This window comes from Sorex fumeus, unplaced genomic scaffold, assembly GCF_029834395.1.
Source record: "Sorex fumeus unplaced genomic scaffold, SorFum_2.1 ptg000072l, whole genome shotgun sequence".
Classification (NCBI taxonomy): Eukaryota; Metazoa; Chordata; class Mammalia; order Eulipotyphla; family Soricidae; genus Sorex; species Sorex fumeus.
The window spans coordinates 64,812,361-64,835,264 of NW_026606129.1; the positions used below are offsets into that span (position 1 = coordinate 64,812,361).

The 22,904-nt window shown below is 38.9% G+C and overlaps 1 protein-coding gene across 2 annotated transcripts in view; it reads left to right on the forward strand.

Annotated features, from left to right (window-relative positions):
* Nucleotides 1–22,904, forward strand: part of SYNPR (synaptoporin) — a 372,090-nt gene that overhangs the window by 222,464 nt on the left and 126,722 nt on the right. For both annotated transcript variants that reach the window (XM_056129177.1, XM_056129178.1), the window contains one exon: nucleotides 8,808–8,932. In XM_056129177.1, coding sequence (XP_055985152.1) covers nucleotides 8,808–8,932 — 125 coding nt within the window. The remainder of the gene's footprint in view (nucleotides 1–8,807; nucleotides 8,933–22,904) is intronic.

The window sequence follows — 22,904 nt, forward strand, 5'->3', positions numbered from 1 at the left end:
TATGATGTCGCGTGGCTGTAGAAGTGGCTGCGCGATTTTGAAATTCTGAAATTTTAACAATTAAATCTGGAAGGAATTCTTCAAAAACCTGCTGGGTTCCGAGCTCTGTTCCTGAGTCTCTGGGATTATGGCTGTTAAGCAGCTTGATCAGGAGCCAGAAAGGCCATTCATGGGCGGCGACTCGGGGTCTTGTTGGGATGAGGAGGAAAGGGCCGGCTCCACCCCCATCCTGTGAGGCCCCTTGTGTCTCATCACTGAGGGCCCAAACCTGACTGTCTAGTGGCCTCAGGAGAATGGTGGCCACCAAGCTGCCTAGGGGAAACAGGTGGAGGGACAACACCCTTTCCCCCCTGGGGTGGCCCGGTGACAGTAGCCTACTGCGTGGTCTGGATGCATTTCTGCCAAATGCCACTGGGTTTCGAAATTTGTCTCTGGGTCTCTGGGATCATGGCCATTAAGCAGCTTGATCAGGAGCCAGAGAAGCCATTTGTGTGTGGGGGCTTGGGGTCTCATTGGGGTGGGGAGGAAAGGGCCGGCTCCACCCCCATCCCGTGAGGCCCCACATGTCTCGTCAATGTGGGCCCAGACTGTCCAGTGGCCTCTCGAGGATGGTAGGCAACGGGCTGCCAGGGGGAACAGACCAAGGCACAAAACCTATTCCCACCGGGGTTGGCCCAGCAACGGTAACCTACTGCAGGGACTGGATGCATTTCTGCCAAAAGCCATTGGGTTTCGAGATTTGTTTCTGAGTCTCTGGGATCATGGCCGTTAAGCAGTTCGATCAGGAACCAGAGAGGCCATGCCTCCAGTTATATAGCTGAGCTCGAGGTAGTTTGTGGTGTGTCTCCCACATACCTAACTTTTGGTCATTTACTTTCTTGGTAAACTTTGCCCCAAGTTTTTGGGGTCTGGCCAAAGGCACAGCAGCAATTTTGGGGTATCTGGAAATCTGAAGGCACCATCAGGCTGCTGATGTACTCTCCTAATAGATACAGATTGACCTGCTGGCAGAACCATACCCCCAAGGAATATTTTTAAACCATGGAAATGGGCATTTGCAATAAATATAAGTTAAAACCTCTGTAGATATGATTGTTAGCATGCATAGATTGTCAGCAATATAAACAACAATATTTGATTCCAGTCTTCAAATTGCTTGCCTACAAGACTCTTTATTCACGCTTATTTCTTTCAAAGTATCCTTTGTGCCTGGGTTGTTTACCAGGCCTTGGAAGATGTCCCTTCTCTCACTTCTCTGAAGACCAGAGAGCTCCATTACAAGAGATACATATCAGTCTAATTCTCATTTCCTCAATCTTACATTGATTTCAGCTGTCCCTTGCAAATTAACCAGAAGGATTGGTACAAAATTTCAAACATATTCCTTGTATAGTTCATTTAGTTAAAAAAGGAAACTGCTTGCTCTCTTTCTAGGGTTAAACCTTTGGATCATTAACTGTGCATGATATTCCTGTGATGGATGATTTCGGTTTTGGGATGCTTATTAACCCAGAAAATTCAAAGCAATTATTTTGATAATTTTCATCTGATGTATTTCAAGTCAGGCTGCATGTAAGGAAAAACTCTGCTGGATAATTCTGCCCACTAAAATATTATTATTTTGTTGTTAAGAAGACAATTATAGATCACCCAAGACAGCGGCAAAATGAGAGTTCATTGTAGGATTTATTTTGGTCTCATGAACTCACAGAAAGTGAATGATTAAACCAGTGGTTATTATACTGCTTATGCTTATCTTAGACTATGCTAGAGAGATGGGGTATCTGCCTTGAGGAAAACTAAGTTGTTGGGAAAAGATGGAAACACAGAAGTTTCAAAATTGTACTTGGGTTAATGGACTTGATCAGGGCACAAATGGAAAGATTAGTGAGTACACTGAATTAATAGAGGAAAAAAGTGAGAACTGAAGGTTAATATATAGCAGTGTTTGGAGAAAATAATAAAGTTATGCACACATATAAACACCATTTCTCATCGTCAAATTGCTTTGGTCGATAAAGTGTTGACCTTAAATGCTGAACATTCTTTCTAAATCTTTTCTGTCATCTCTTTCCACTCCCCATACTCTGTCCCCACAATCTATTCTCTTTCCAGGACCCACCCCTCAGTTATTATTCCATCATGACTGCATAAAGAATGTTTCCTCATCTTTTCCATAATCCAGAAGGTAATATTATCTCTATAGGACTTGTCATTAGTCATGCTTTGCCAAGCATTGATAAGACACATAATCCTTCCTTTTGCTAATATTATTGACCTTTCAAGAGCAAAAATTACCAAGCTAAGGAAGTTTATAACTCTTTGCAACTTTTTCCTAGAGTCTTTAAAAATCCTCTATCTGATGGAGGGTAAAATTAGAGAAAATGAAAAATGAGGGTAAGGGAAAGGAAAGAGAAGTTAGGGAAGAAGGGTGAAGAAAGTTGGTTAAATGAACTTGCATGTTTATGTTTGTGGAACATTCAAGAGACACACAAATGATTTCAGTCCACAAACTCATCATGGCATATTCCTGGGAAAGAAAGACTAGTTCTTTGATAGTTGACAGTACTATACAGGTGGCCAAAAATTGTTTGTCCTATCCTACAACAAATTAAAGGAATATTGACTTGATAAACCTAGAGCAGCAGGATTCTTGTTGCAGCTATAATCTAGCTTATTTTTGGCAAATAAATTTTCCTCTCTAGTTCCACTATTTATACTGGTGTCATAGCAGTAGAATGAGAATATTGAGGAGGGTGAGAAAGAGAAAGAGAGTATGGAAGTGGAGTTGGAGTGAAGGAAGAAGAGGAGATGAAGACAATGAAGAAGACTTTAATGATGCTGTAGTCTACGTGTTTTCAACTCATGTACAAAGAGTCATGTGAGGCATTCTATGTCTGTCCCTCTCTTTCCGACTCATTTCACTTAGCATGATACTCTCCATGTCTATACATTTATAAGCAAAGTTCATGACTTGATCTCTCCTGACAACCGCATAGTATTACATTGTGTAGATGTACCAAAGTTTCTTTAACCAGTCATCTGTTCTAGGGCACTTGGGTTGTTTGCAGATTTTGGCTATTGTGAACAGTGCTGCAATGAACACATAGGTACAGATGTCATTTCTACTGTGATTTTTCGTATCCCTGGGATATATTTCCAGAAGTGGTGTTGCAGGGTCATATGGAAGCTCAATTTCTAGTTTTTGAAGGGCTTTCCATATTGTTTTCCAGAAAGGTTGGACCAGTTGGTATTCCCACCAACAGTAAAAGAGCGCCCCTTTTCCCCCACATCCACACCAGCACTGGTTGCTTTTGTTCTTTTGAATGTATGCCAGTCTCTGTGGTGTGAGATGGTATCTCATTGTTCTTTTTATTTGCGTCTCCCTGACTTGTGATGTGGAGCATTTTATCATGTGCCTTTTGGCCATTTGTATTTTTTTTTTTTGAGGAAATTTCTGTTTATTTCTTCTCCCCATTTTTTGATGGGCTTGGAGGGTTTTTTTCTTGTACAATTGTGCAATTCTACTAGTGTCTTATATATCCTGCATATTAATCCCTTACCAGATGGGTATTGAGTAAATATTTTTTCCCATTCTGTTGACTCTTTCTGTATTTTGGTCACTGTTTATTTTGAAGTGCAGAAGCTTCTTAGTTTGATGTAGTCCCAATACCACGCTGTTTTAATTAGTACTTCTTTGTAATATAGTTTGAAGTTGGGGAAGGTGATGCCACCGATCTTCTTTTTCCCAAGGATTGCTTTAGCTGTTTGTGGGGGTTTATTGTTCTATATGAATTTCAGGAGTGTTTTGTCTATTTCTTTGAAAAATGGCTTCGGTATCCTGAAGGACTGCACTCATTTGTGGAGTATAGAATAACATAGCATGAGACTGACACCCAAGGGCAGTAGATATAAGGACCAGGAAGATTGCTCCATAGTTGGAAGCCCTCCTCATGAGCAGAGGGGAGAAGGCAGATGGAATAGAGAAGGGATCACTAAGAAAATTATGGCTTGAGGAATCTGTTGTGATGGGAGATGTGTGCTGAAAGTAGATAATGGACCAAACATGATGACTTCTCAGTGCCTGTATTGCAAACCATAATGTCCAAAAGTAGAGAGTATGGGGAATATTGTCTGCCATGGAGGCAAGGGGAGGGTTGGAAAGTGGGGGGGGGGGGTATGCCGGGGATATTGGTGGTGGGGAATGTGCACTGGTTGGAGAGATGGGTCTTTGATCATGTGTGATTGTAACCCAAACATGAAAGCTTGTAACTATCTCACGGTGATTCAGTAAAATTAAAAAAAGAATCATGTGAGGCAAATACTCTCTTTTCCCACCCAACATTGACCTTCCATTGGTTCAAAACTTGGTAAGTGGTTTTTTTTTTTTAAATTTAGTTACCTATACTCAGAACTTCCCCTTGTCCACCTACACTTTGGAGGTGACATCTTCTCATTCATCCTCAAAGTCTTAGATTATGTGTGACAATCTCAGACATGACTGTCTATAACAGTTTCCTCACAAATCACTTAACACATGTGTAAGTTCTTTCTCCATTCAACCATAAACTAAATTGTGGGCATGGGACTCCATCTTTCTCTTTTCATGCTTTTTACTTTTCTCCACCATTTGGCACATAACAAGTACAACCTTAAACATCTGCTGAAGTGTGAATTAATCCCAGTTTAAGAAACATAGAAACTGAAGTTTGAAGAAGTTGAATAATTTGCTCATTGACGGTCAACTAGGAATTTGACTCAAGCTTAGTTCTGCCTGACTCCAGTCCTTTACTATCTCGGTTGGCTTGACTTGGAGGACTTCCAAGAGAATATGTGGTAGGATTTCAAAATTTTCATCACATTTTATATTTCTCTACACCACCAAGAGAACTTGGACTACCCTAAAAAGTGTTCATTTCTAATTACAGAACCAGGTCCCTTGATAATATACTGTGAAGAATTTTATTTTACTCCCCTGTATATGGAATCAGCCACCCCTGTAATAAGTTATTCACTCATCAGGATTTTTCTCTTTCAGAGTAATACAGACATTATCTGTTTAATCTTCACCAAACTAATGTGTAATTGATGTCAGTAACACTGTGTGATTTTCCTGTAATCAGAAAGGATTGTTGGGAAGGGAGAAACGGAACCAGAAAACCCATAGGGGACATATTTAACTCAAGAACAATGTCTTATGTTTTCAGAGTTCAACGGAAGTTAAAGAAAACGCAGTAGTATGCGTGGTTTCAATAGTCTGACTCCTTCTTCCCTGCAGCTAACATTTTGAACTAGTTAAATACATAATTATCTTTCCATCTTAAGTTTATTATATGGTAGCATTAATAACATCTTATATACAAAGCACTTTTAATACAATATGAAAAATGAAAAGCCAAGGATACTTTTTCTATAGATGTTAAGCACTGAATAACAGAATTGATCATTATACCCTTCAAATCTTAGTTGCTACTTTTTAAATATTTTAAGTCATTGTGCCACAATTCATTAAAGGGATATTAAGGGATATTAAACATCACTTTCTCTTTCTCTGTCTCTGTCTCTCTCTCATACACACATACACACATATGCAAGCACATATAAACAATTGTTATCAATAGAAAATATGATCAAATATATGCCTGGGCTAGATTTGTCATTTTATAGTAATCATGATGGACAATTCTTCCTACCCTTTATGTGTCCAAGAGATGATTACACACTTAGGAATGTTGACTCAGGAAAGTTCACATGTGTGAACAAATAAATACAAATAAGTACCAAACAAATATTTGCATTAATGTGAGGCTATGCAAAAATACATTCTTCATATATTAAATTTTTTCAGTGATTTGGTAAGCAGAGAATATCTCTGTTTTACAGATAAGGATACTTGGTCAGGGAAGTGGTCATCTGCAAAGCCCTAGTGAAAGTCTATCACTCCTTTCTTCTGGAAGAAATATTCCTATAAAAATTATCATGACATGACTTATGATAGTTCAAGGATTGAGACACTATAATATGAAGAAACCTAGATGTAAGCATTGAGCAATGAAAATTACTTACTCCTTATTTTTACCATGCCAAGAATTAATCAAAAAAGCATGCCTTATCATGACAAATGAACACATCCTCACAACATAGATAATTTTAGCTTCCTTTTCATCCTGGCATTGTGTGTATTCTTGACAAACAAGAAAAAATGAGCAAAATACAGTTTTTCTATACTATTTGGATATTGGTTTCAAGGGACTGGTGGTCATAAAGGTTCAAATAGATATTGAGTCTAAATTTACTATTTTATGGCCTCAAGCATCTTACCATGGAGGTCATTCACCTCTATTTAAAGTAATAATATTTATTAAAATGTATTGTGTACTTATTCTGTGTGAAAATATATGCTGTTTCACAACCTCCAGACACGTAAAATATTTTGTTCCTACAATAATCACTGTATCTTTTGTCAAAGTTGCTTACTTTGACAAATGATAGTGTTAAAAAATTTAAAAATAACTACTTTCAAATACTTATTTTTAAATACTCACTTTAAAGCTAATAATACACATCACACAAGTGATCCACAAGATAATGTGTGGATCTTCCCCTGTGAAGATTTTATTGTTAGCCAATTTTTTTTCTTATAAAGTTAAGTGCGTCATTGGGACAAAGAGTTTTGAGGCTTTTCTTCCGAAATTGGTTAATCTGAAGTGACGTGTGTTATGGACAGCAAAAATGTTGCCTTTGAACTTTTGACTGGACAGGCTGATTTAGCCACTTAAACAAACAGCCTTCTTTCCACAAACTGTGCCTCTTTTCATAAATAGCAAAATCAAACAAGACTTGTCAAGGTGTGGGAGTTTTAAACCATCTCTCAAGGTCACATTCAGAGCATATATATTCAGACATCTCTTGCTATGTTGCCTGAACCAGTGTTCTTAGAAGAAGCCTAAGCTTCTGTAAGAAATTGAATTCCAAAATTAACATAAAATAAAATAAATTGGGAGTGTGACTGAATGGGCTAGTTCACATTATAGATTTTCTTTGGAAATTAAATTTAAATTTTGTTGAATTTAGTCAAACTTTTCTTTCCATTTTCGTTCTCCCCCACCCACTCAGTTTTTGTTCTTTCTTACAAACTTTTCTGGGTTTCTGCTTCTAATGCTCTGTCCCTGGTTCTTAAAGATCCAGTTGAATAAGATATTAACTGCTAACCCATGCTTTTCAATAGTATTGAAAGCATTGCAAGAAAGTACAAACAAGTACCATAAAGCACGTTAACTGCTAATCAGTGGTTTTTAACAGTAACACTGAGATCTTGTGCTCCAAAGAAGGGGTTGGCTTTAACAGACACTGAAATCTTGGGCTCTAAAATAATACTGCTTACATTTTCACCTACCCTTCAACTCATGAGCTCTATAAACATCTGATGACACCTTAAAATTATGCATTGTTTCAAAAGACAAAACATTCATTGCATAACATCATAGCAAATAACAAGAAGAAACGAAGGCAACACCGCCAATGCTTTCCTGCTGGAAACGTATTGTTAACCACTGGGATATTGCTTTTGAGTGATGTGAGATTATTTTACTATCATCGAAGATATGGCCGCTATTTACACACTTAAACATCATTATTTATTTATTTATTTATTTATTTTAATTTTTATTAGTGAAACACCATGAGGTACAGCTGCAGACTTACAAAGTTTTGTGCTTGGGTTTCAGTTATACAATGATTGAGTACCCATCCCTCCACCAGTGCCCATTCCCCACCTGCAATGCTCCCAGCATCCCTCCCACTCCCTCACTCCATCTCCATTCCACCCCACCCCTGTGGCAAGGCATTCCCTTTTGTTCTCTCTCTCCTTTTGGACACTGTGATTTGCAAAAGAGGCATTGAGTGGCAATCATGTTTGGTCTATAGTATACTTTCAGCACGCATCTCTCATCCTGGGAGGATCCTCCCAGCACCCTTTACTTGGTACTCCCCTCTCTATCTAAGCTGCCTTTTCCCCCAGCATGTGTGGCTGGCCTCCAAGCCATGGAGTGAACCTCCTAGTACTTATCTCGGCTATTCTTGGGTGTTAGTCTCCCATTTTGTTACTTTATATTCTCCAGATGAATGCAGTCTTTCTATGTCTGTCCCTCTCTTTCTGACTCATTTCATTTAGCATGATACTTTCCATGTAGTACCACTTGTATGTAAATTTCATAACTTCATCTTTTCTAACAACTGCATAGTACTCCATTGTGTAGATGTACCGAAGTCAAACAGAATTATTTTGGCCTTGTGTTTAATTTTTCTCCATGTACTATCATTCCAGTTTGCCAAAGTGTTTTTTTCAGACATTCATTCCCCAATCCTCATCATCATTCTGGCTTTCATTTTCTAGTCTAAACCAAAATATGATTCCACAAATCAGAAGAACCATAAGCTCACTCTGGATTGATGTTAACCTCTTCATATTTTAATTTTTAATTTTTATTAAGGAACCATGATTTACAAAGTCATTGATTGTTGAGCCTTAGACATATAATATTCTAGTACCATTCCCACCACCTGTGTCAACTTCCTTCCAACATTGTTCCCAAAGTCCCTGTAGTCCCTGATGGTTCCACCCCACACCCTCGCGGCGCCCCGTGGGGGGGTCGGGTGGGAGGGGTGGCTGGTACTTCTTAAAGTTGGGTTGTTGTACTTTGTAGCTCATATTTTCAGTATTAGATACTATGCTTTAATGGATGTATATTATTAGGTCAATATCACCCAAATAAATGCCTTCTCTTTTATTTCTTTGTTCTCCACAGCTTTTTGCAATCTTTGCATTTGCAACATGCGGTGGCTATTCTGGAGCCCTGCGGCTGAGCGTGGACTGCGTCAACAAGACCGAAAGTAACCTCAGCATTGATGTAGCATTTGCTTACCCATTCAGGTAGGGAATGCGATTTGTGCTTACTGCATTCAAAAAGGACATTTATTTTCTTCTTGGTTTTTAAAAAGAAAATATGGTCTTCTATGGACATATAAGTAAATGAAAGCATTCTGTCAGAACCTGCAAAATATAAAGGTAAAAAGGTAAAGGCCCTCCCGTTGATCGTCGATTTGCTCGAGCGGGCCCAGTAACGTCTCCATTGGAGACTTTGTTGTTACTGTGTCTGGCATATCGAATACTCTCGGTAGCTTGGCGGGCTCTCCGAGAGGGGCGGAGGAATCGAACTCGGGTCGGCCATGTTGGCCGCTTGTAAGGCGAACGCCCTACCCGCTGTGCTATCGCTCCAGCCCTGCAAAATATACTAAGAAGTAAAGCAAAATATCCTAAGAAGTAAAATTAACACTCAACACCTCCATGGGAGAGCATATTTAATGATAATTAGCTCCCCTCTAAAAAGAAGAATGCGGGGTTGGAGCAATACCACAGCAGGTAGGGTGTTTGCCTTGGATATGGCCTACCAGTGTTAGAGTTCCAACATCCCATATGGCCCACCAAGCACAGGCAGGAGTAATTCCTGAGTGCAAAGAGAGTCAGGAGTAACCCCTGTGCCTCGCCGGGTGTGACCCAAAAAGAAAAAAAAAAATAAAAATTTTTAAAAAATTAAAAAAATAGGGACCAGAGAGATAGCACAGAGGGTAGGGTGTTTGCCTTGCACACGGCCGACCCAGGTTTGATCCCCAGCATCCCATATGGTGCCCCAAGCACCGCCAGGAGTAATTCCTGAGTGCAGAGCCAGGAGTGACCACTGAGCATCGGTGAGAGTGATCCAAAAGGCAAAAACAGAAAGGAAGGAAGGAAAGAAAGAAGGAAGGAAGGAAGGAAGGAAGGAAGGAAGGAAGGAAGGAAGGAAGGAAGAAAATGCTGATGCAAATGGCCCATTATCAGTCAAGACATCTCTCAAGACAGCTGCCACCAGATATGTAATTCCTTCTTTCCTACTTGTAACCTCAGTCTCATCGTCTCTCACGGTCTCTCAAATTTTAAGTTCTGTTTTACCTTCTTTAATGACTTTCCCCAAAAGGTGTTATAGGAGCAGGCAATATAAAGGTCACTCTTTCTGATATAAAAAAAAAAAGCAACAGGCACTAAGATTGAATACATTGCTCTCTCTCAAACTGGAAAAGAGTAACAAGAAGAGAAACCAAAAGATGAGTAATGAACAGAGTAATATTTTATTTCACAATCCACAGGTAAATGTAATTTGAGAAGTCCCTCAGGAATTTACAGAATTCAGCTTCATCATTTTCTTCTGAAGACATATTGCTGATCCAACTATAGGCAACTTGAGAAATTATATACAAACGTTTTTGCCCTTTATAAATACAGTTACCCACTCATTTGATAGTGTTTAACTTGGGTTCTGAAACAAAGGCTATCAATCACTGTATTTTCTGTAACAGGATTTTACTTCCAAGTATTAGTTGACTCCTAAGAAGTTTTTCATACGGAAAAACAGTCATTGAAGGTGAAGCTGGGAAGAAAGTGCCTGAATCAGCACGTGATTTTTAAGAATTTTTATTTATTTATTTATTTATTGGCTTTTTGGATCACACTCCGCAATGCTTGAGGGTTACTCTCCTGGCTCTGCAGTCAGGCCTTGCTCAGGGGACAATATGGGATGCCCAGGATTTAACCCATGTCTGTCCTGTGCAAGGCAAACATCCTACCCACTGTGCTGTACTATTTTTCAAACCCCTCACCAGGTGCTTTTGCTTAACATCACTCTGCTACATGCATTGTCCTACCTTCTCTATGGTCTCCTAAGAACCTTGGGTCTCATAGAAGTAATTTAAAAAATCACTATTCTAGAGCAAACTAAGAAAGCTTTTTGCCACTCTATTTTAATCACATCTGTACAGCTCCCATTAAGGAATTAGGATAAGTGTGTCTCCTTTAAGTAATGCCTTACACTTTTGTTCAAGTCTTGAGCACCTTAGAGATAATGGCATCATCTCAATTATGCTAGTATTGCAACTTCCACAGGACATTTGGATGCTTGAAAATGTTGTGGTATTATCTCCATGGGAAAGAGTTCAATAATAAGTAACAACATCTAGAATTCATATAGATTATTTTGAAGTCTTTTATTTCAGAACAAGTTGAGTTAGCAAGATTTTGGTGATGGAAATCTTTAAAACGTTATTTTCTCTTAAAATGTCACAAGTCAATACCAATGATTTGATGATAATCTTAGAAATAAAATAAGTGGAGTCAGCAGCTTATACTCTACTTATTGCAAGCACAAGGAAGACAATAAACTCTTCTGCCAAGTCATTTGAACAAAAATAATTATTCTGTAAGTGACAGATCAAAGTTACCCTATTTCCTTACCAGATTATCAACTATGAGTGAGAAAATGTCAATTCCAAAAATTTTAGTTTCCAAAATGTTTGGGTACGTTTAACAAATATAACAAAGTGTGTTACTACCTTATATCACCACATGTACTGATTTTTTGCTCATAAAAGAGGAACTTACAATATAGCAATGTGTTATTTTACTATGAGAATAAAAAAATTTTGTCACCTAACATTTTGATTTATAAAAAAAACAAGTAGTATTTACATATTTCTATAATGTGCGAATTTTCTATAAAATCATTAAAGAATTTGGAAGGGGTGGTTCTGAACTTAATGTTCTTAGCATTTTATTTATAGAAGTGTGGAGCAGTTTCTTATTTCAAAGAATTTTAATGTATTTGGAGAAAACCTACTTGTGGAAATGCCAACTGGCAATTTGCATTTATATACTAAGGTTGTCAAATGAGAGACAGAATAAGAGAGAGGATTATGGGTGTAAAAATATTTATTATGGCTTCAAAAATATTTATGACAAGGTTAGGTTTTAATTGATAAATATATGATGAGACAGGAAAATACTTATTGACAGGCAATACTTACTGCAAGTGCATAAAACATTGATTAGACATGCTTAGGAATTTTGTAATATGCCATCATCACTAAATCAACTTTGTGTAGGAAATAAGTATTATTCTGAGAATACTAAATGAAATATTCATATAGAATATAAAATTTTATTAATTTTGATAATATATTTTATAAACTTTAATAATTTTAATGTACTCGCGCGTGACCACCTCGTTGATGGCCGAGCGGCCCTTCTTCTTCTCGCCGCCCTTCTTGGCGGGCGCCATCTGCGCGGGACACGGCGGTGAGACCCCGCGAGACCCCGGCCCGCCCGCCCGCGCCCCCGCCGGCCGCCCCGCGCGCGCCCCGCCGAGGATGGACGCGGATGGACGAAGGCCGCGGCCGCCCGCACTCACGGTCCGACCGGGGAGAAAGGAAGGGCTGGAGCGATAGCATAGCGGGTAGGGCGTTCGCCTTACAAGCGGCCAACATGGCCGACCCGAGTTCGATTCCTCCGCCCCTCTCGGAGAGCCCGGCAAGCTACCGAGAGTATTCGATATGCCAGACACAGTAACAACAAAGTCTCCAATGGAGACGTTACTGGGCCCGCTCGAGCAAATCGACGATCAACGGGAGGGCCTTTACCTTTACCTTTACCTTAATAATTTTAATATAGACTAAAATGTATAGGGTGTTTGAAAATAAGTTAAGTACAGCAAAAATATATAATGAATTAAAAGAATAAGTTAAAGTGGTTTTGGATAAGATTTTAGAAACATTTGAATTCCCAAATTATTCACTGGGAATAAGTCAATGATGATGAAAGAAAGAAAGAAAGAAAGAAAGAAAGAAAGAAAGAAAGAAAGAAAGGAAGGAAGGAAGGAAGAAGGAAAGGAAGGAAGAAAGGAAAGAAAGAAAAAAGGGATGGAAGGGATGGAGGAAGGGAAGGAAGGAGGGAGGGAGAAAGGAAGGAAGGAAGAAAGAAAAGAAAAAAGGGATGGAAGGGATGGAGGGAGGGAAGGAGGGAGGGAGGAAGGAAGGAAGGAAGGAAGGAGAGAGAAAAAAGAATGAGGAAAACTACATTGAAGCAATAGATTTGGGTTTGATCAGCAGAATTTGAGGGGTTTCCCAAAAGGGAGTTTTATGCTAAATACTATGTAAAATGAGAGGAAAATTCTGAAAAGGCAGACAAAGAACTGACTAATGGAATAAAAGTTAAATTATGGGAGAATAGAGAACATCAAGATAGCTAGCAGAACAAATTCATAGGGTTAGATTATGAAAGGCGGCCATAGTTAAATGAATTAAGAAAAGGATTGACTAGGAGTGACTAGTGATGGAGGGCATGGGAGACAAAGCAGTACAAATGAAATGAAGTGGAATAACCAAGACAGAGTAGATTTCAAGAGAAAAGAAAACTTCGTGCATGTTACTGTTCACTTATATTATTTTTAAATCAAAGGCAAAACACTATGAAAAAAGGCCTTTAGAAATACCTAATAGTGCTTATTATGGGATGTTCCTAAAATATTCTGTAAGAAAGAAAGTTTTCCAGGCTTTTAGAAAATGGGAAATAGAATTTCGTATGTGCTCCTTCAAAGACTTATGAAAGCCTAACGACTCCACAAACTTATTTTATGCTTTGTGTTTTCCAAAGTGGGTAATAATCTCCACCCCAAGTCCTGGTACTGGAAGGATCTATAAGTTTCCAGTGAAATTGAGGGATTTCTGTTCGAGTAAAGAAGGTAGCTTTAAGGAGAGTGCTCAGTGACTTTAATATTTCTGTAAAGGAGGCAATAATCAGAATAAATCTAGAAAACTTATGAATGGTGTTTGTGGAGAACTAGGTCCAATTTATAAATGATCTTATAGCATATGTGTTTAATCTTGTTTCTTCTGAGTAATCATCTTATTCAATGACCTGGTGTTCACTTTCCATTAAAACTAGATAATAGTAAAGATTTCTAATAGTTGCACACCTTCTGTCATTTGAGAATAACTGAATAGAGAGAATAATAGAAACTTCATAATGAAGAATGTTATTGTGTCGTTTCCATGTCATAAGATTTCATCTTGATAAAAACATTTTTTGTCAGTTTCATGCATTCTGGTGAATGTGTTGTTAGTAATCACTCTTTTAAATAGTTAACAACATTGTCCTTAATTAATTTATCCTAGAGACATAACTATAAGTGTAGAGAAAATATGTAAACAAAGGTATTTATTGTTGTTTTAACTTCTATAAAATTAGGGAAAATTTTCATATAAAAAACAGGGAATTGGCAAAATTAAATTATGTTGCACCATAAAATGAAATGCTGGGGAGCTATTTAAAAGTAATTTTCTCGAAGAGTATTTAAATATATGTGAAATGTTCCCAATATTGTATTAGGTGACAAAGCAGAATAATAGAGTACAAATATAATGATTCAGATTATGTTTTTCTTTATACTAGCTAACTTTATGGCCGACCCGAGTTCGATTCTTCTGCCCCTCTCGGAGAGCTTAGCAAGATACAGAGAATATTTCACCCGCTCGGCAAAGCCTGGCAGGCGTGACATATATGATATGCCAAACACAGTAACAGGTCTCACAGTGTTACTGAGCCCGCTCGCGCAAATTGATGAAATGAACAAAGGGAGGACAGGGACAGTGACAGTGACTTTATACTGATACTGCCATTGCTGATGATATCTCCTAGGTGGACTAAGAGATAGCATAAGGATTAAGGTGCTTGCCTTGAATGTGATCCTCACATGTTCAATCAGAGCACGACTTATGGTCCTCTGAGCACCAGTGGATGTGACCCTGACCACAGAGAATGGAGAAAGTATTGAATTCCACCATATGTGCCATTTTCCCATTTTTTTAAATCTCCAAGTCTCTCACCATTCACATCTACACTTTTTACTATATACCCTTACCTCAGTTTACAGCCAAAGGAATTTGCTTGGTCAGTCTGCTAGGACAGGCCAGAATGCTTGAGCGTCAATTCCTACTGGCAACACTCATCCAGTCACAAATGTGAGTTGGCAGATAGTCCAACTCCTTCATTACTTATGGGGTGAACCTCCAAGATATATTCTTTGCCAACCCTTAGGAATGCCCAACAAGCTAGTTGCACTATAGTAAAAAATCGATGCAGCTCACCCATTATTACCTCATTTCCCTTTTCTGTTCTCAAATCTTCACTATCCTCTTTGTGTTTCCAGGCATTTATCTTCTAAAGACAAATCACTAACATCATGATTTTGTAAACTGCTTCTGGGAAATTCAATCTAAGACACTAGAATTGCTTAAATTTCCAACCCTAAAGTGGATATTTGACTAGGTAAGTAGATAGATAGATAGATAGATAGATAGATAGATAGATAGATAGAGAGAGAGAGATAGGGAGAGAAAGAGAAAGGGAGGTAGATAGGGAGATGGTGCAGTGGATAAGGTGCTTGTGTGCATGTTGACAATCCACATTTGATTCGCGGGCACAGTGTATGGTCCCCCAAACTCTGCCAGGAATGATCCCTGAGCATAGAAGTAAGCTCTGCTGACTTCCAAATCCCCCAATAAAAAATAATTTTAAAATAAACTTGATAACAGATGTGTATCTCTTTTACCTTTTTCCCCAAATCATGTTAGAAAGTATTATTTGTTGTATAGCCAGCTTGGTAGAAAATCAGTACCTCTGATTCAGAACATGTCTCACGGTTCTCAGCTGAGGCCTCATCTATGAAGTCACAGTTGATTTTTTTTCTATTATGGTATTTTAACATGTATAGTAGACACTTTCCAACAGACACTCATTGTGTTTCAAACTTGGTTTCATATACATTTTATAATAGATAACTGCTTGTTTTTTTGAGATACTCCATGACTCCAAAATGAGTTTTGTGTAAAATATAGTCTCTCAAGTCGATCGATCTTAAATACATTCTCTAAACTTCTGATTAGTCATATAGCTTTTCTCATAGGTACCCAAACAGCAAAAACTAAATCATACTTTGAGAGATTATGTCATTATTATTGCATTAAAATTTTTATCTACTTACAGGTAGGAAGATTATGAATGAACCAGATATTTCCAAACTTGTGACATTTTTGAGATTTTCTACATTAAGTATTAAAAAATTATGGGGGAAATATACTCAGGCTACATAATGCAGTTTGAACTCTTGGAGAGGACTACCTGGGCTCAGATCCCCACTTTGCTACTTATTACCTATGCTATGTTAAGAAAATTTTGCTTCCTGGGGTAGGAGTCATAGTAAAGCACATAGAGCACCTGCCTTGCACACAGCCAAACAGGGTTTGATCCCCAGCATCCCATATAGTCCCCCAAGTCCACCAGAAGTAACCCCTTGCAGAGCAAATTAAGCTCTGAGCTTGAGTTGTTGGCCCATAAAACAAAACAAAACAACAAAAGAAGAAAAGAGAACAATGGTTTCTATGTAATTTTTATCTGTGAGACAGTAACATTATCAATCTCAGTGTATTGAACGAAATAAATCAAATATGCAGTGATTAAAATAAAACCTGACTGACAATAAATTCTCCTTCAGTATATTTTTTTCACATTCATAATCAAGGAAAAGTAATTAAAGTAAAGAGCCAAACAGGATAATTTTTCTAGTTAATTAGAAAAAATACCTTCAAGGCTAAAATATGACCTGTTATATTGTTATAATTTTTATTATATTTTTATTTTTATATTTTTCCCTAGGGGTGAAAATTCTCATTTCTCTTAGTCTCTTCTATCCTAATATACAAACATTAAAAGGTGTGTACATATTTCACTGTCTAACATTCATTAACTTGTTTTGGTTGCCTTGAGAGTGTTATCAAGCCTATTTTTTTCTCATTGAATTATTGGGAGAGAAAAAACCACCCCAAATGATACATCAGATAATGCTCAGTGTTACTAGTGTGATGCTTTTGGGTGTTTTGAGTTTACTGAGATGGGAGAGAGTTTGAGAGTTAGCCTTGTAATTCTTGAAAGAGAAAATGAGCAAGTATCCTTTTAAATGAAGAGCAGATTAGCTGGAGCTCCTTTGTTGAGCTGGGCACCAGCTACATCAATCCTCATCTTCTTCCTTTTTGATTCTCCCACTCTTATTTGGAAGGTGCTGCCGGGTGGAAATAGATGCTAGGAAAGCTATGTAAATTGAACCATTATCTGGAAATCCTAGCTCTGATGTAGGAAGAGCATTTTTCCTAACATCCATACCCTAGAACAGTGTTAATAAACATTTTTATTAGTAGTACCAATTTCAGGAAGATAAAAATGTTAAGGGATGCAATTATTTCTATCTTATGTTCAGGAAATGCTGTTTTTCCGATTACATTTAAGCATCCTTGATTGTTTCTCATTATGAAAAGGTTTTACTCTCTTTGGCTAAGATTGCAGAAAATTTATAGCTACAGTACCTCACTTTAATGCTTAAAGTACCTTAAAATAAATGGTGCATGTAGTGAGAACTGGTTGGTCTATGAGGCTAAGTCAGAGGAATAGACAGTGGAGGCTGAAAGCATGAGCCAAACTGTACTTCAAATCCAAATTTTGTTACCTTTGTAAAAGACAAGTTATAATCTACCAGATTCAGGTTTTCATATTGTAAAAAGGAAATAATAACAGAACTGTCCTCACCCTGTGATTGTGATCTTTCATTTAGGTTTTTACATGTGTTGCATGCATGCGTTTGTATAACACTTCAAGTTTTCACTAAATTGGACCATTGTCATTTGTATTATTACCAGAGTCTAATGTGAACTGGCTCCTTAGTTCAGTTAGTTCACAGACTCAGACAAGCATATATGAGAATTTTTATAATAAAGATTTTTATTATAAAAAATGTTAGGGGATGTCTGTATAGATCATAGAAAATATGCATATTAGCTTCTGGGATAGCAAAAAGTGGGAGGGTTAATGGAAGGGGTAAATTAAAAACATGGAACAGGACCTATGTGGCAGGAAGATGGGACCAGGGAGAGAAGAAGCAGTGAGTGGGGAGCAGGGACCACGGCAGATACAGTCGTTAAGGGAGACACTGTCCAAAATTACAAGACAAAAGGAAAGAAAGAACCCTGGCTTCACTGTTGCCCTCCAGCCTCCCACCAGAGCTTCAAATTGGCCAAGTCAAACTGGGAGGACAATGATAAGATCAAACTCCTGAGATGCAGAGCAGAGCAGGAGAGGACTAGAGCATGGAATTGAGAACAGAGAGTGACAGTGATTAGCAGAATTCCTCTGCATCTCAATTTCCTCATTGACCCAATGGGAAAATAGGATTGAGGGTTTTTATTTTAAACATAACAAATATGCTAAGAATTTCCATTAGTTTTGCTTGAGTTTATTTTTTTAATTAAGGTAACATTAGCTTATAAGAGTGTGTTTAAATATTTTAAGAAAAGAGTATTTCCCACTACCAGTGTCCCAGTTTCCCTCATGCCCCACTCCCTGCTGCTATGTTCGGCACTTTTCTTCTCTCTCTTTCCCTCCCTCGTTCCCTCCCTCGTTCCCTACCTCCCTCCCACTCTCCCTCTCTCTGTCTCTGTCTCACTCTCTGATTCTGTCTCTGTCTCTGTCTCTTTCTCTCTCATGAAGTAATAGTGCTGAAATATTATGGGACTGAAATCCAATCATGAACAACTTTGTAACTGTGTACCTCACTGTGATTCAATTAAAAAATCGATTTCTATTTAAAAGAAAAGAGATTTACCACACCATGATGACCTCCAAAGTGCCAATATCTGACACCATTGCCCAAGGTTCATTCCCTCTTGTTCCCCACTCCTTGGTACTCTCAGTCCTGTCTTCAGAGCCTAGGGGTTCATAGTCCCTGGACGTCATCTCTTCCCTTGCTTTGTTTCTTTACATTAAGAAAGAAGTAGGGGCTCTACAGAGCCATTGTTCAGCTGGTAGGGCACTTGCCTTGCATGTTTCCACCCTGGGTTCCATCCCTGGCACCATCTATGGTTCCCTGAACCCTGCCAGGGTGATTCTTGAGTACAGAGTAAGGAGTAAGTCCTGAATACCTCCCAAAGTGGCCTAGAAACCAAAATCAAAACAAGCAAAGAAGAAAAGAGAGACATATACCTCTGATTCTATAAATATTGGTACACATCACTCCTTTTCAGGGTAACAATTGCACGTGATCTTGTCAGAGAACCCTAGAGCGCCCTGCTGCATCTAATCGAGGCAAAAGCAAAAATGCAATTTAGTAACTTTAGCTACGTCTCTTTCAGCACCAGGGCTTGCTTTGATATTTGTCCTACTTAGGTAAAATTTAACAAACTTTAAAGACCAGGATTGGGTCATTTATTTATTGGAAGTGACTGTAGGCTCTGTAATCAAGGCTGTTGTTTCTGTTGAGCTCCCATAGGGAGATGACAAGTGGCGGAGATTAAATCAGTGTATGCTGAGTGAGCCTTCTATGTAGTTATAGTCTCCTTGTGTGTAATTTTACAGAGTAGCATGGGGTAGTGCGGTGGGCAGAACGATATTACCTGGGAGAAGCTATACACCCTAGAAGAACACAAACATTGCTTCTTTCAAGTTATAAAAATAAGTCCCCACTCTTTTTCGTTGTTGTTGTTTTCCTTTTAGGATGGGGTGGGGTAATGGAGAGAGAGAATTAGAGACTTTGAGTTACTTGGAATCATACAAAGGAATTCAGCAATAGTAACAGCCCCGTTGTCAGAGAAAACATCCAGCTCATCTTTATTGTGTCTGTCTTGTCCCTTGACAACGTTAGGTGCCTGCTTCATGGTTTGTTAACCTCCCATCTATGTTTCCTATTCTTCTGGCACCAGAGAGGTATTGGGAGATCTTTTGCATATCCTGAAGCTGTCAGGCAAGTGGCTGGGAGCACACCAGCTTTGTTTTCATTTATTATTATTATTATTTATTATTATTATTAGCTTTTTGGGTCACACCTGGTGATGAACAGGGGTTACTCCTGGCTCATGCATTCAATAGTGGATAGAGCCTTTCCTTGCATGCAGCCAACATGAGTTCGATTCCCAGCACCCCATATGGTTCACTGAGCACTGCCAGGAGTAATATCAGCTGCGTTTTTAGAGGTCATGCCGGGATCACTTGAGTAGAAATACCGGTATTCCTTCTACTTCCCACCACCCCATGACTAGCAGAGTGGCATTTTGTGAGCCAGAAGATGAATCACCTTCTCTGGAGGCAAGGGGTCAAGTTGCCTTGTTTGCCAGAACTGAGAGAAAAGCCTTAGGGCCTGTGGTGTCAAAAAATAACAAATGTCAGGCTGGTGATCTCATTCCTAACTCCCCTGCCAAGATCCCACTGGTGGGAACTCAGAGATTTGAAACTGAGTCAGGACTTCCTTACCAAGCGATTTTGAAGGGCTACCGACATCTGTCGGCGGAGTCTGGCAAGCTCCCCATGGCATATTTGATATGCCAAAAACAGTAACAAGTCTCATAATGGAGACGTTACTGGTGCCCACTCGAGCAAATTGGTGAACTACAGAAGGACAGTGCTACAATGCTACAGTGCTGCCTACATCTATATTATGTAGAAAGGTTGTGAGAAATGGAGATTCCAGCAGCAGGAAGATAACTCAAAGGTCCTGATGAAGCACAGGCTTTGCATATGGGAGGCCTGGACTTGAGCACTCACAGAGCATGGAGCTGGGAGTAGCAGTCCCGTATGTTCCCTAGCATTGCTGGGTGTGCACGCCTCCCCCCTCATTAAAAAGAAAAGAAAGGAAAAGAAATACAGATTCCAAGAATCCTCCCCAAACCTACCTAAGCAGCATTACTGCCTGTGAGGCCTAGACTTGTCACTTACATAAGTACCCAAGTAAGTTTAGACATAAAAGTTAGAGTAATAGGTAATGCTTCACTGTGGTTATATTTTGATTTATATTTTTATTGTAATTCACAAAATAAAGATACCATAAATAAGAAAATACATGTCTAATTTCTGTTGTTCCCAGTTTTTCTTTTATACTATAGAATGACACTACGCTTGATCTTAGCCAAAAGGCCGAGAAACGATAGCATAGCATGTAGGGCATTTGCCTTGCATGCTGCCAATCCGGGCTCGATTTCTCCATCCCTCTTGGAGAGCACGGCAAACTACCAAGAGTATCCAGCCTGCATAGCAGAGCCTGGCAAGCTACCCATGGCATATTCAATATGCCAAACACTGTAACAACAAGTCTTACAATGGAGATGTTACTGGTGCCTGCTCGAGCAAATCAATGAACAGCGGGAAGACAGAGCTACAGAGCTACTATAGAATGAAAAACAACAGGTGCCAGAGATTAGTACAAGAGGCAGTGTGCTTGCCTCTCATGTGGCCAACCTGGGTTCAATCCCTGGCATCCCATATGGTCTCTTGCACATATCAGGAGTGATTCCCAAGTGAAGAACCCCATGCACAACCAAGTGTGGCCTAAAAGAGGAAAAGAAAAACAAGTTTGATGAAAAAAAAAGGTGGTAGTTAGTTTAAGGTGGTAGTTTAAATTTAGTGGCAATGGGAAAACTATATCATAGCATATACACATAGTGTTTTGAGAATGTTCTTCCAAAGAAGATTGATATTCCAGTGTTGGTTGACTCTGCCCTTTAGGACAAGTAAAAATTAAAGTAGAAATCATAAAGTGCAATGGTTATATTAATTATTTCACTTTATACACATATGTACATACATATATATATGGAAAAACTTTATTTGAGGTCACAATATAGCTAGTAAATGCCAAACTTTGAAACCTAACCAAGTCTTTTAACTTTAATGTTAAAGTTAATGAAATTGTTTACTACAATCCTAGATTTTTTTTTTTAGATCCTAGTTTTGTTTCTTGGGTCACACCCAGAAGTGCTCAGGGCTTACTCCTGGCTCAAAGGTCGCTTGTGTTAGGCTTGTGGGACCATATGGAGAGCTGCTGATCAAACCTGAGTGGTCCACATGTAAGGCAAACTCCCTACGTGCCATGCTATTGCTCCAACTCCACCCTAGACTTCTAACAGTAAAGAATGGTGATGATGATAAGAAAATAATGTCACTATTTACTGATAATTTTAGCAAAGATGAGATACTGCACAAAGCTCTTCTCATATGTTATCTTGGAGATAACAATACTCCTATGAGATAATTACACTGAATTGCAGTTGACAAATCAGAAAACCCAGGTTCCTTAGAGTTGAATGACCTGCCCAAGTTCCAACAGCTCTCAGATAACAAGGCTTGACCCTAAGTGTCTGAATTTGGCTTTCCTCCAAGACCAGGCTTTTCAGTGAAACTGTGTAAAGAGTAAAGAGGGCCACAATATCCTTCAGTTGACAGATCCTCCACAATCAGGAACACCATCTTCTCTCCTCGGCTAGAACTTGCTTCCTACTGACTAGCAAGCTGGATCGGCAATGGGGCATTTAGGGAATGACTTATGGGGACATAATGTTCCTTGGGACTCAGAATAACTGGAGTTTATTTTCCAGTTGATTTCCTAAGTACAGGAATAAACTGTAAAGAAAAAAGCCATCCAGGCTAGAGCTATAATAATCACCCTTTTTCTCTTTGCAGCTGGCAGGAATTTAAATTAAATGAGCTGTTGCTGATACAGTTTGTAGAATTTTTACTTTTCATTTTGAAAAATTCCATACCAGGGTGAGAAAAATAGTACAGTTGGTAAGGCGCTTCCTGCGCATGCATCTGATGTGGGTCCAGTCCCTAGCACCACATATGCTTGAGCCCTACCATGAGTGATCCCTTAGGGAAGAGCCAGGAGGAAGCCCTGAACACTGCTGGGTATGGACAATAAATAAATAAATAAAATAAAATAAAATAAAAAAGGAAAAGAAGTTCATGCCAAAGTAGTTGCTGTCACTTGGAGGTTGCATATGAAGGAGTCATATAAATGACAGGTATTGGGGTGCTTTTTTAAAATTTTTCGTTGGGGGCCACACATGGTAGCACTTAGGGCTTATTCCTTTCTTTGAGCTCAGGGATAACTCTTGGAACACTCTTGGGAGACTATATGAGGTGCTGGGGATGGAACCCGTGTCAACTATAT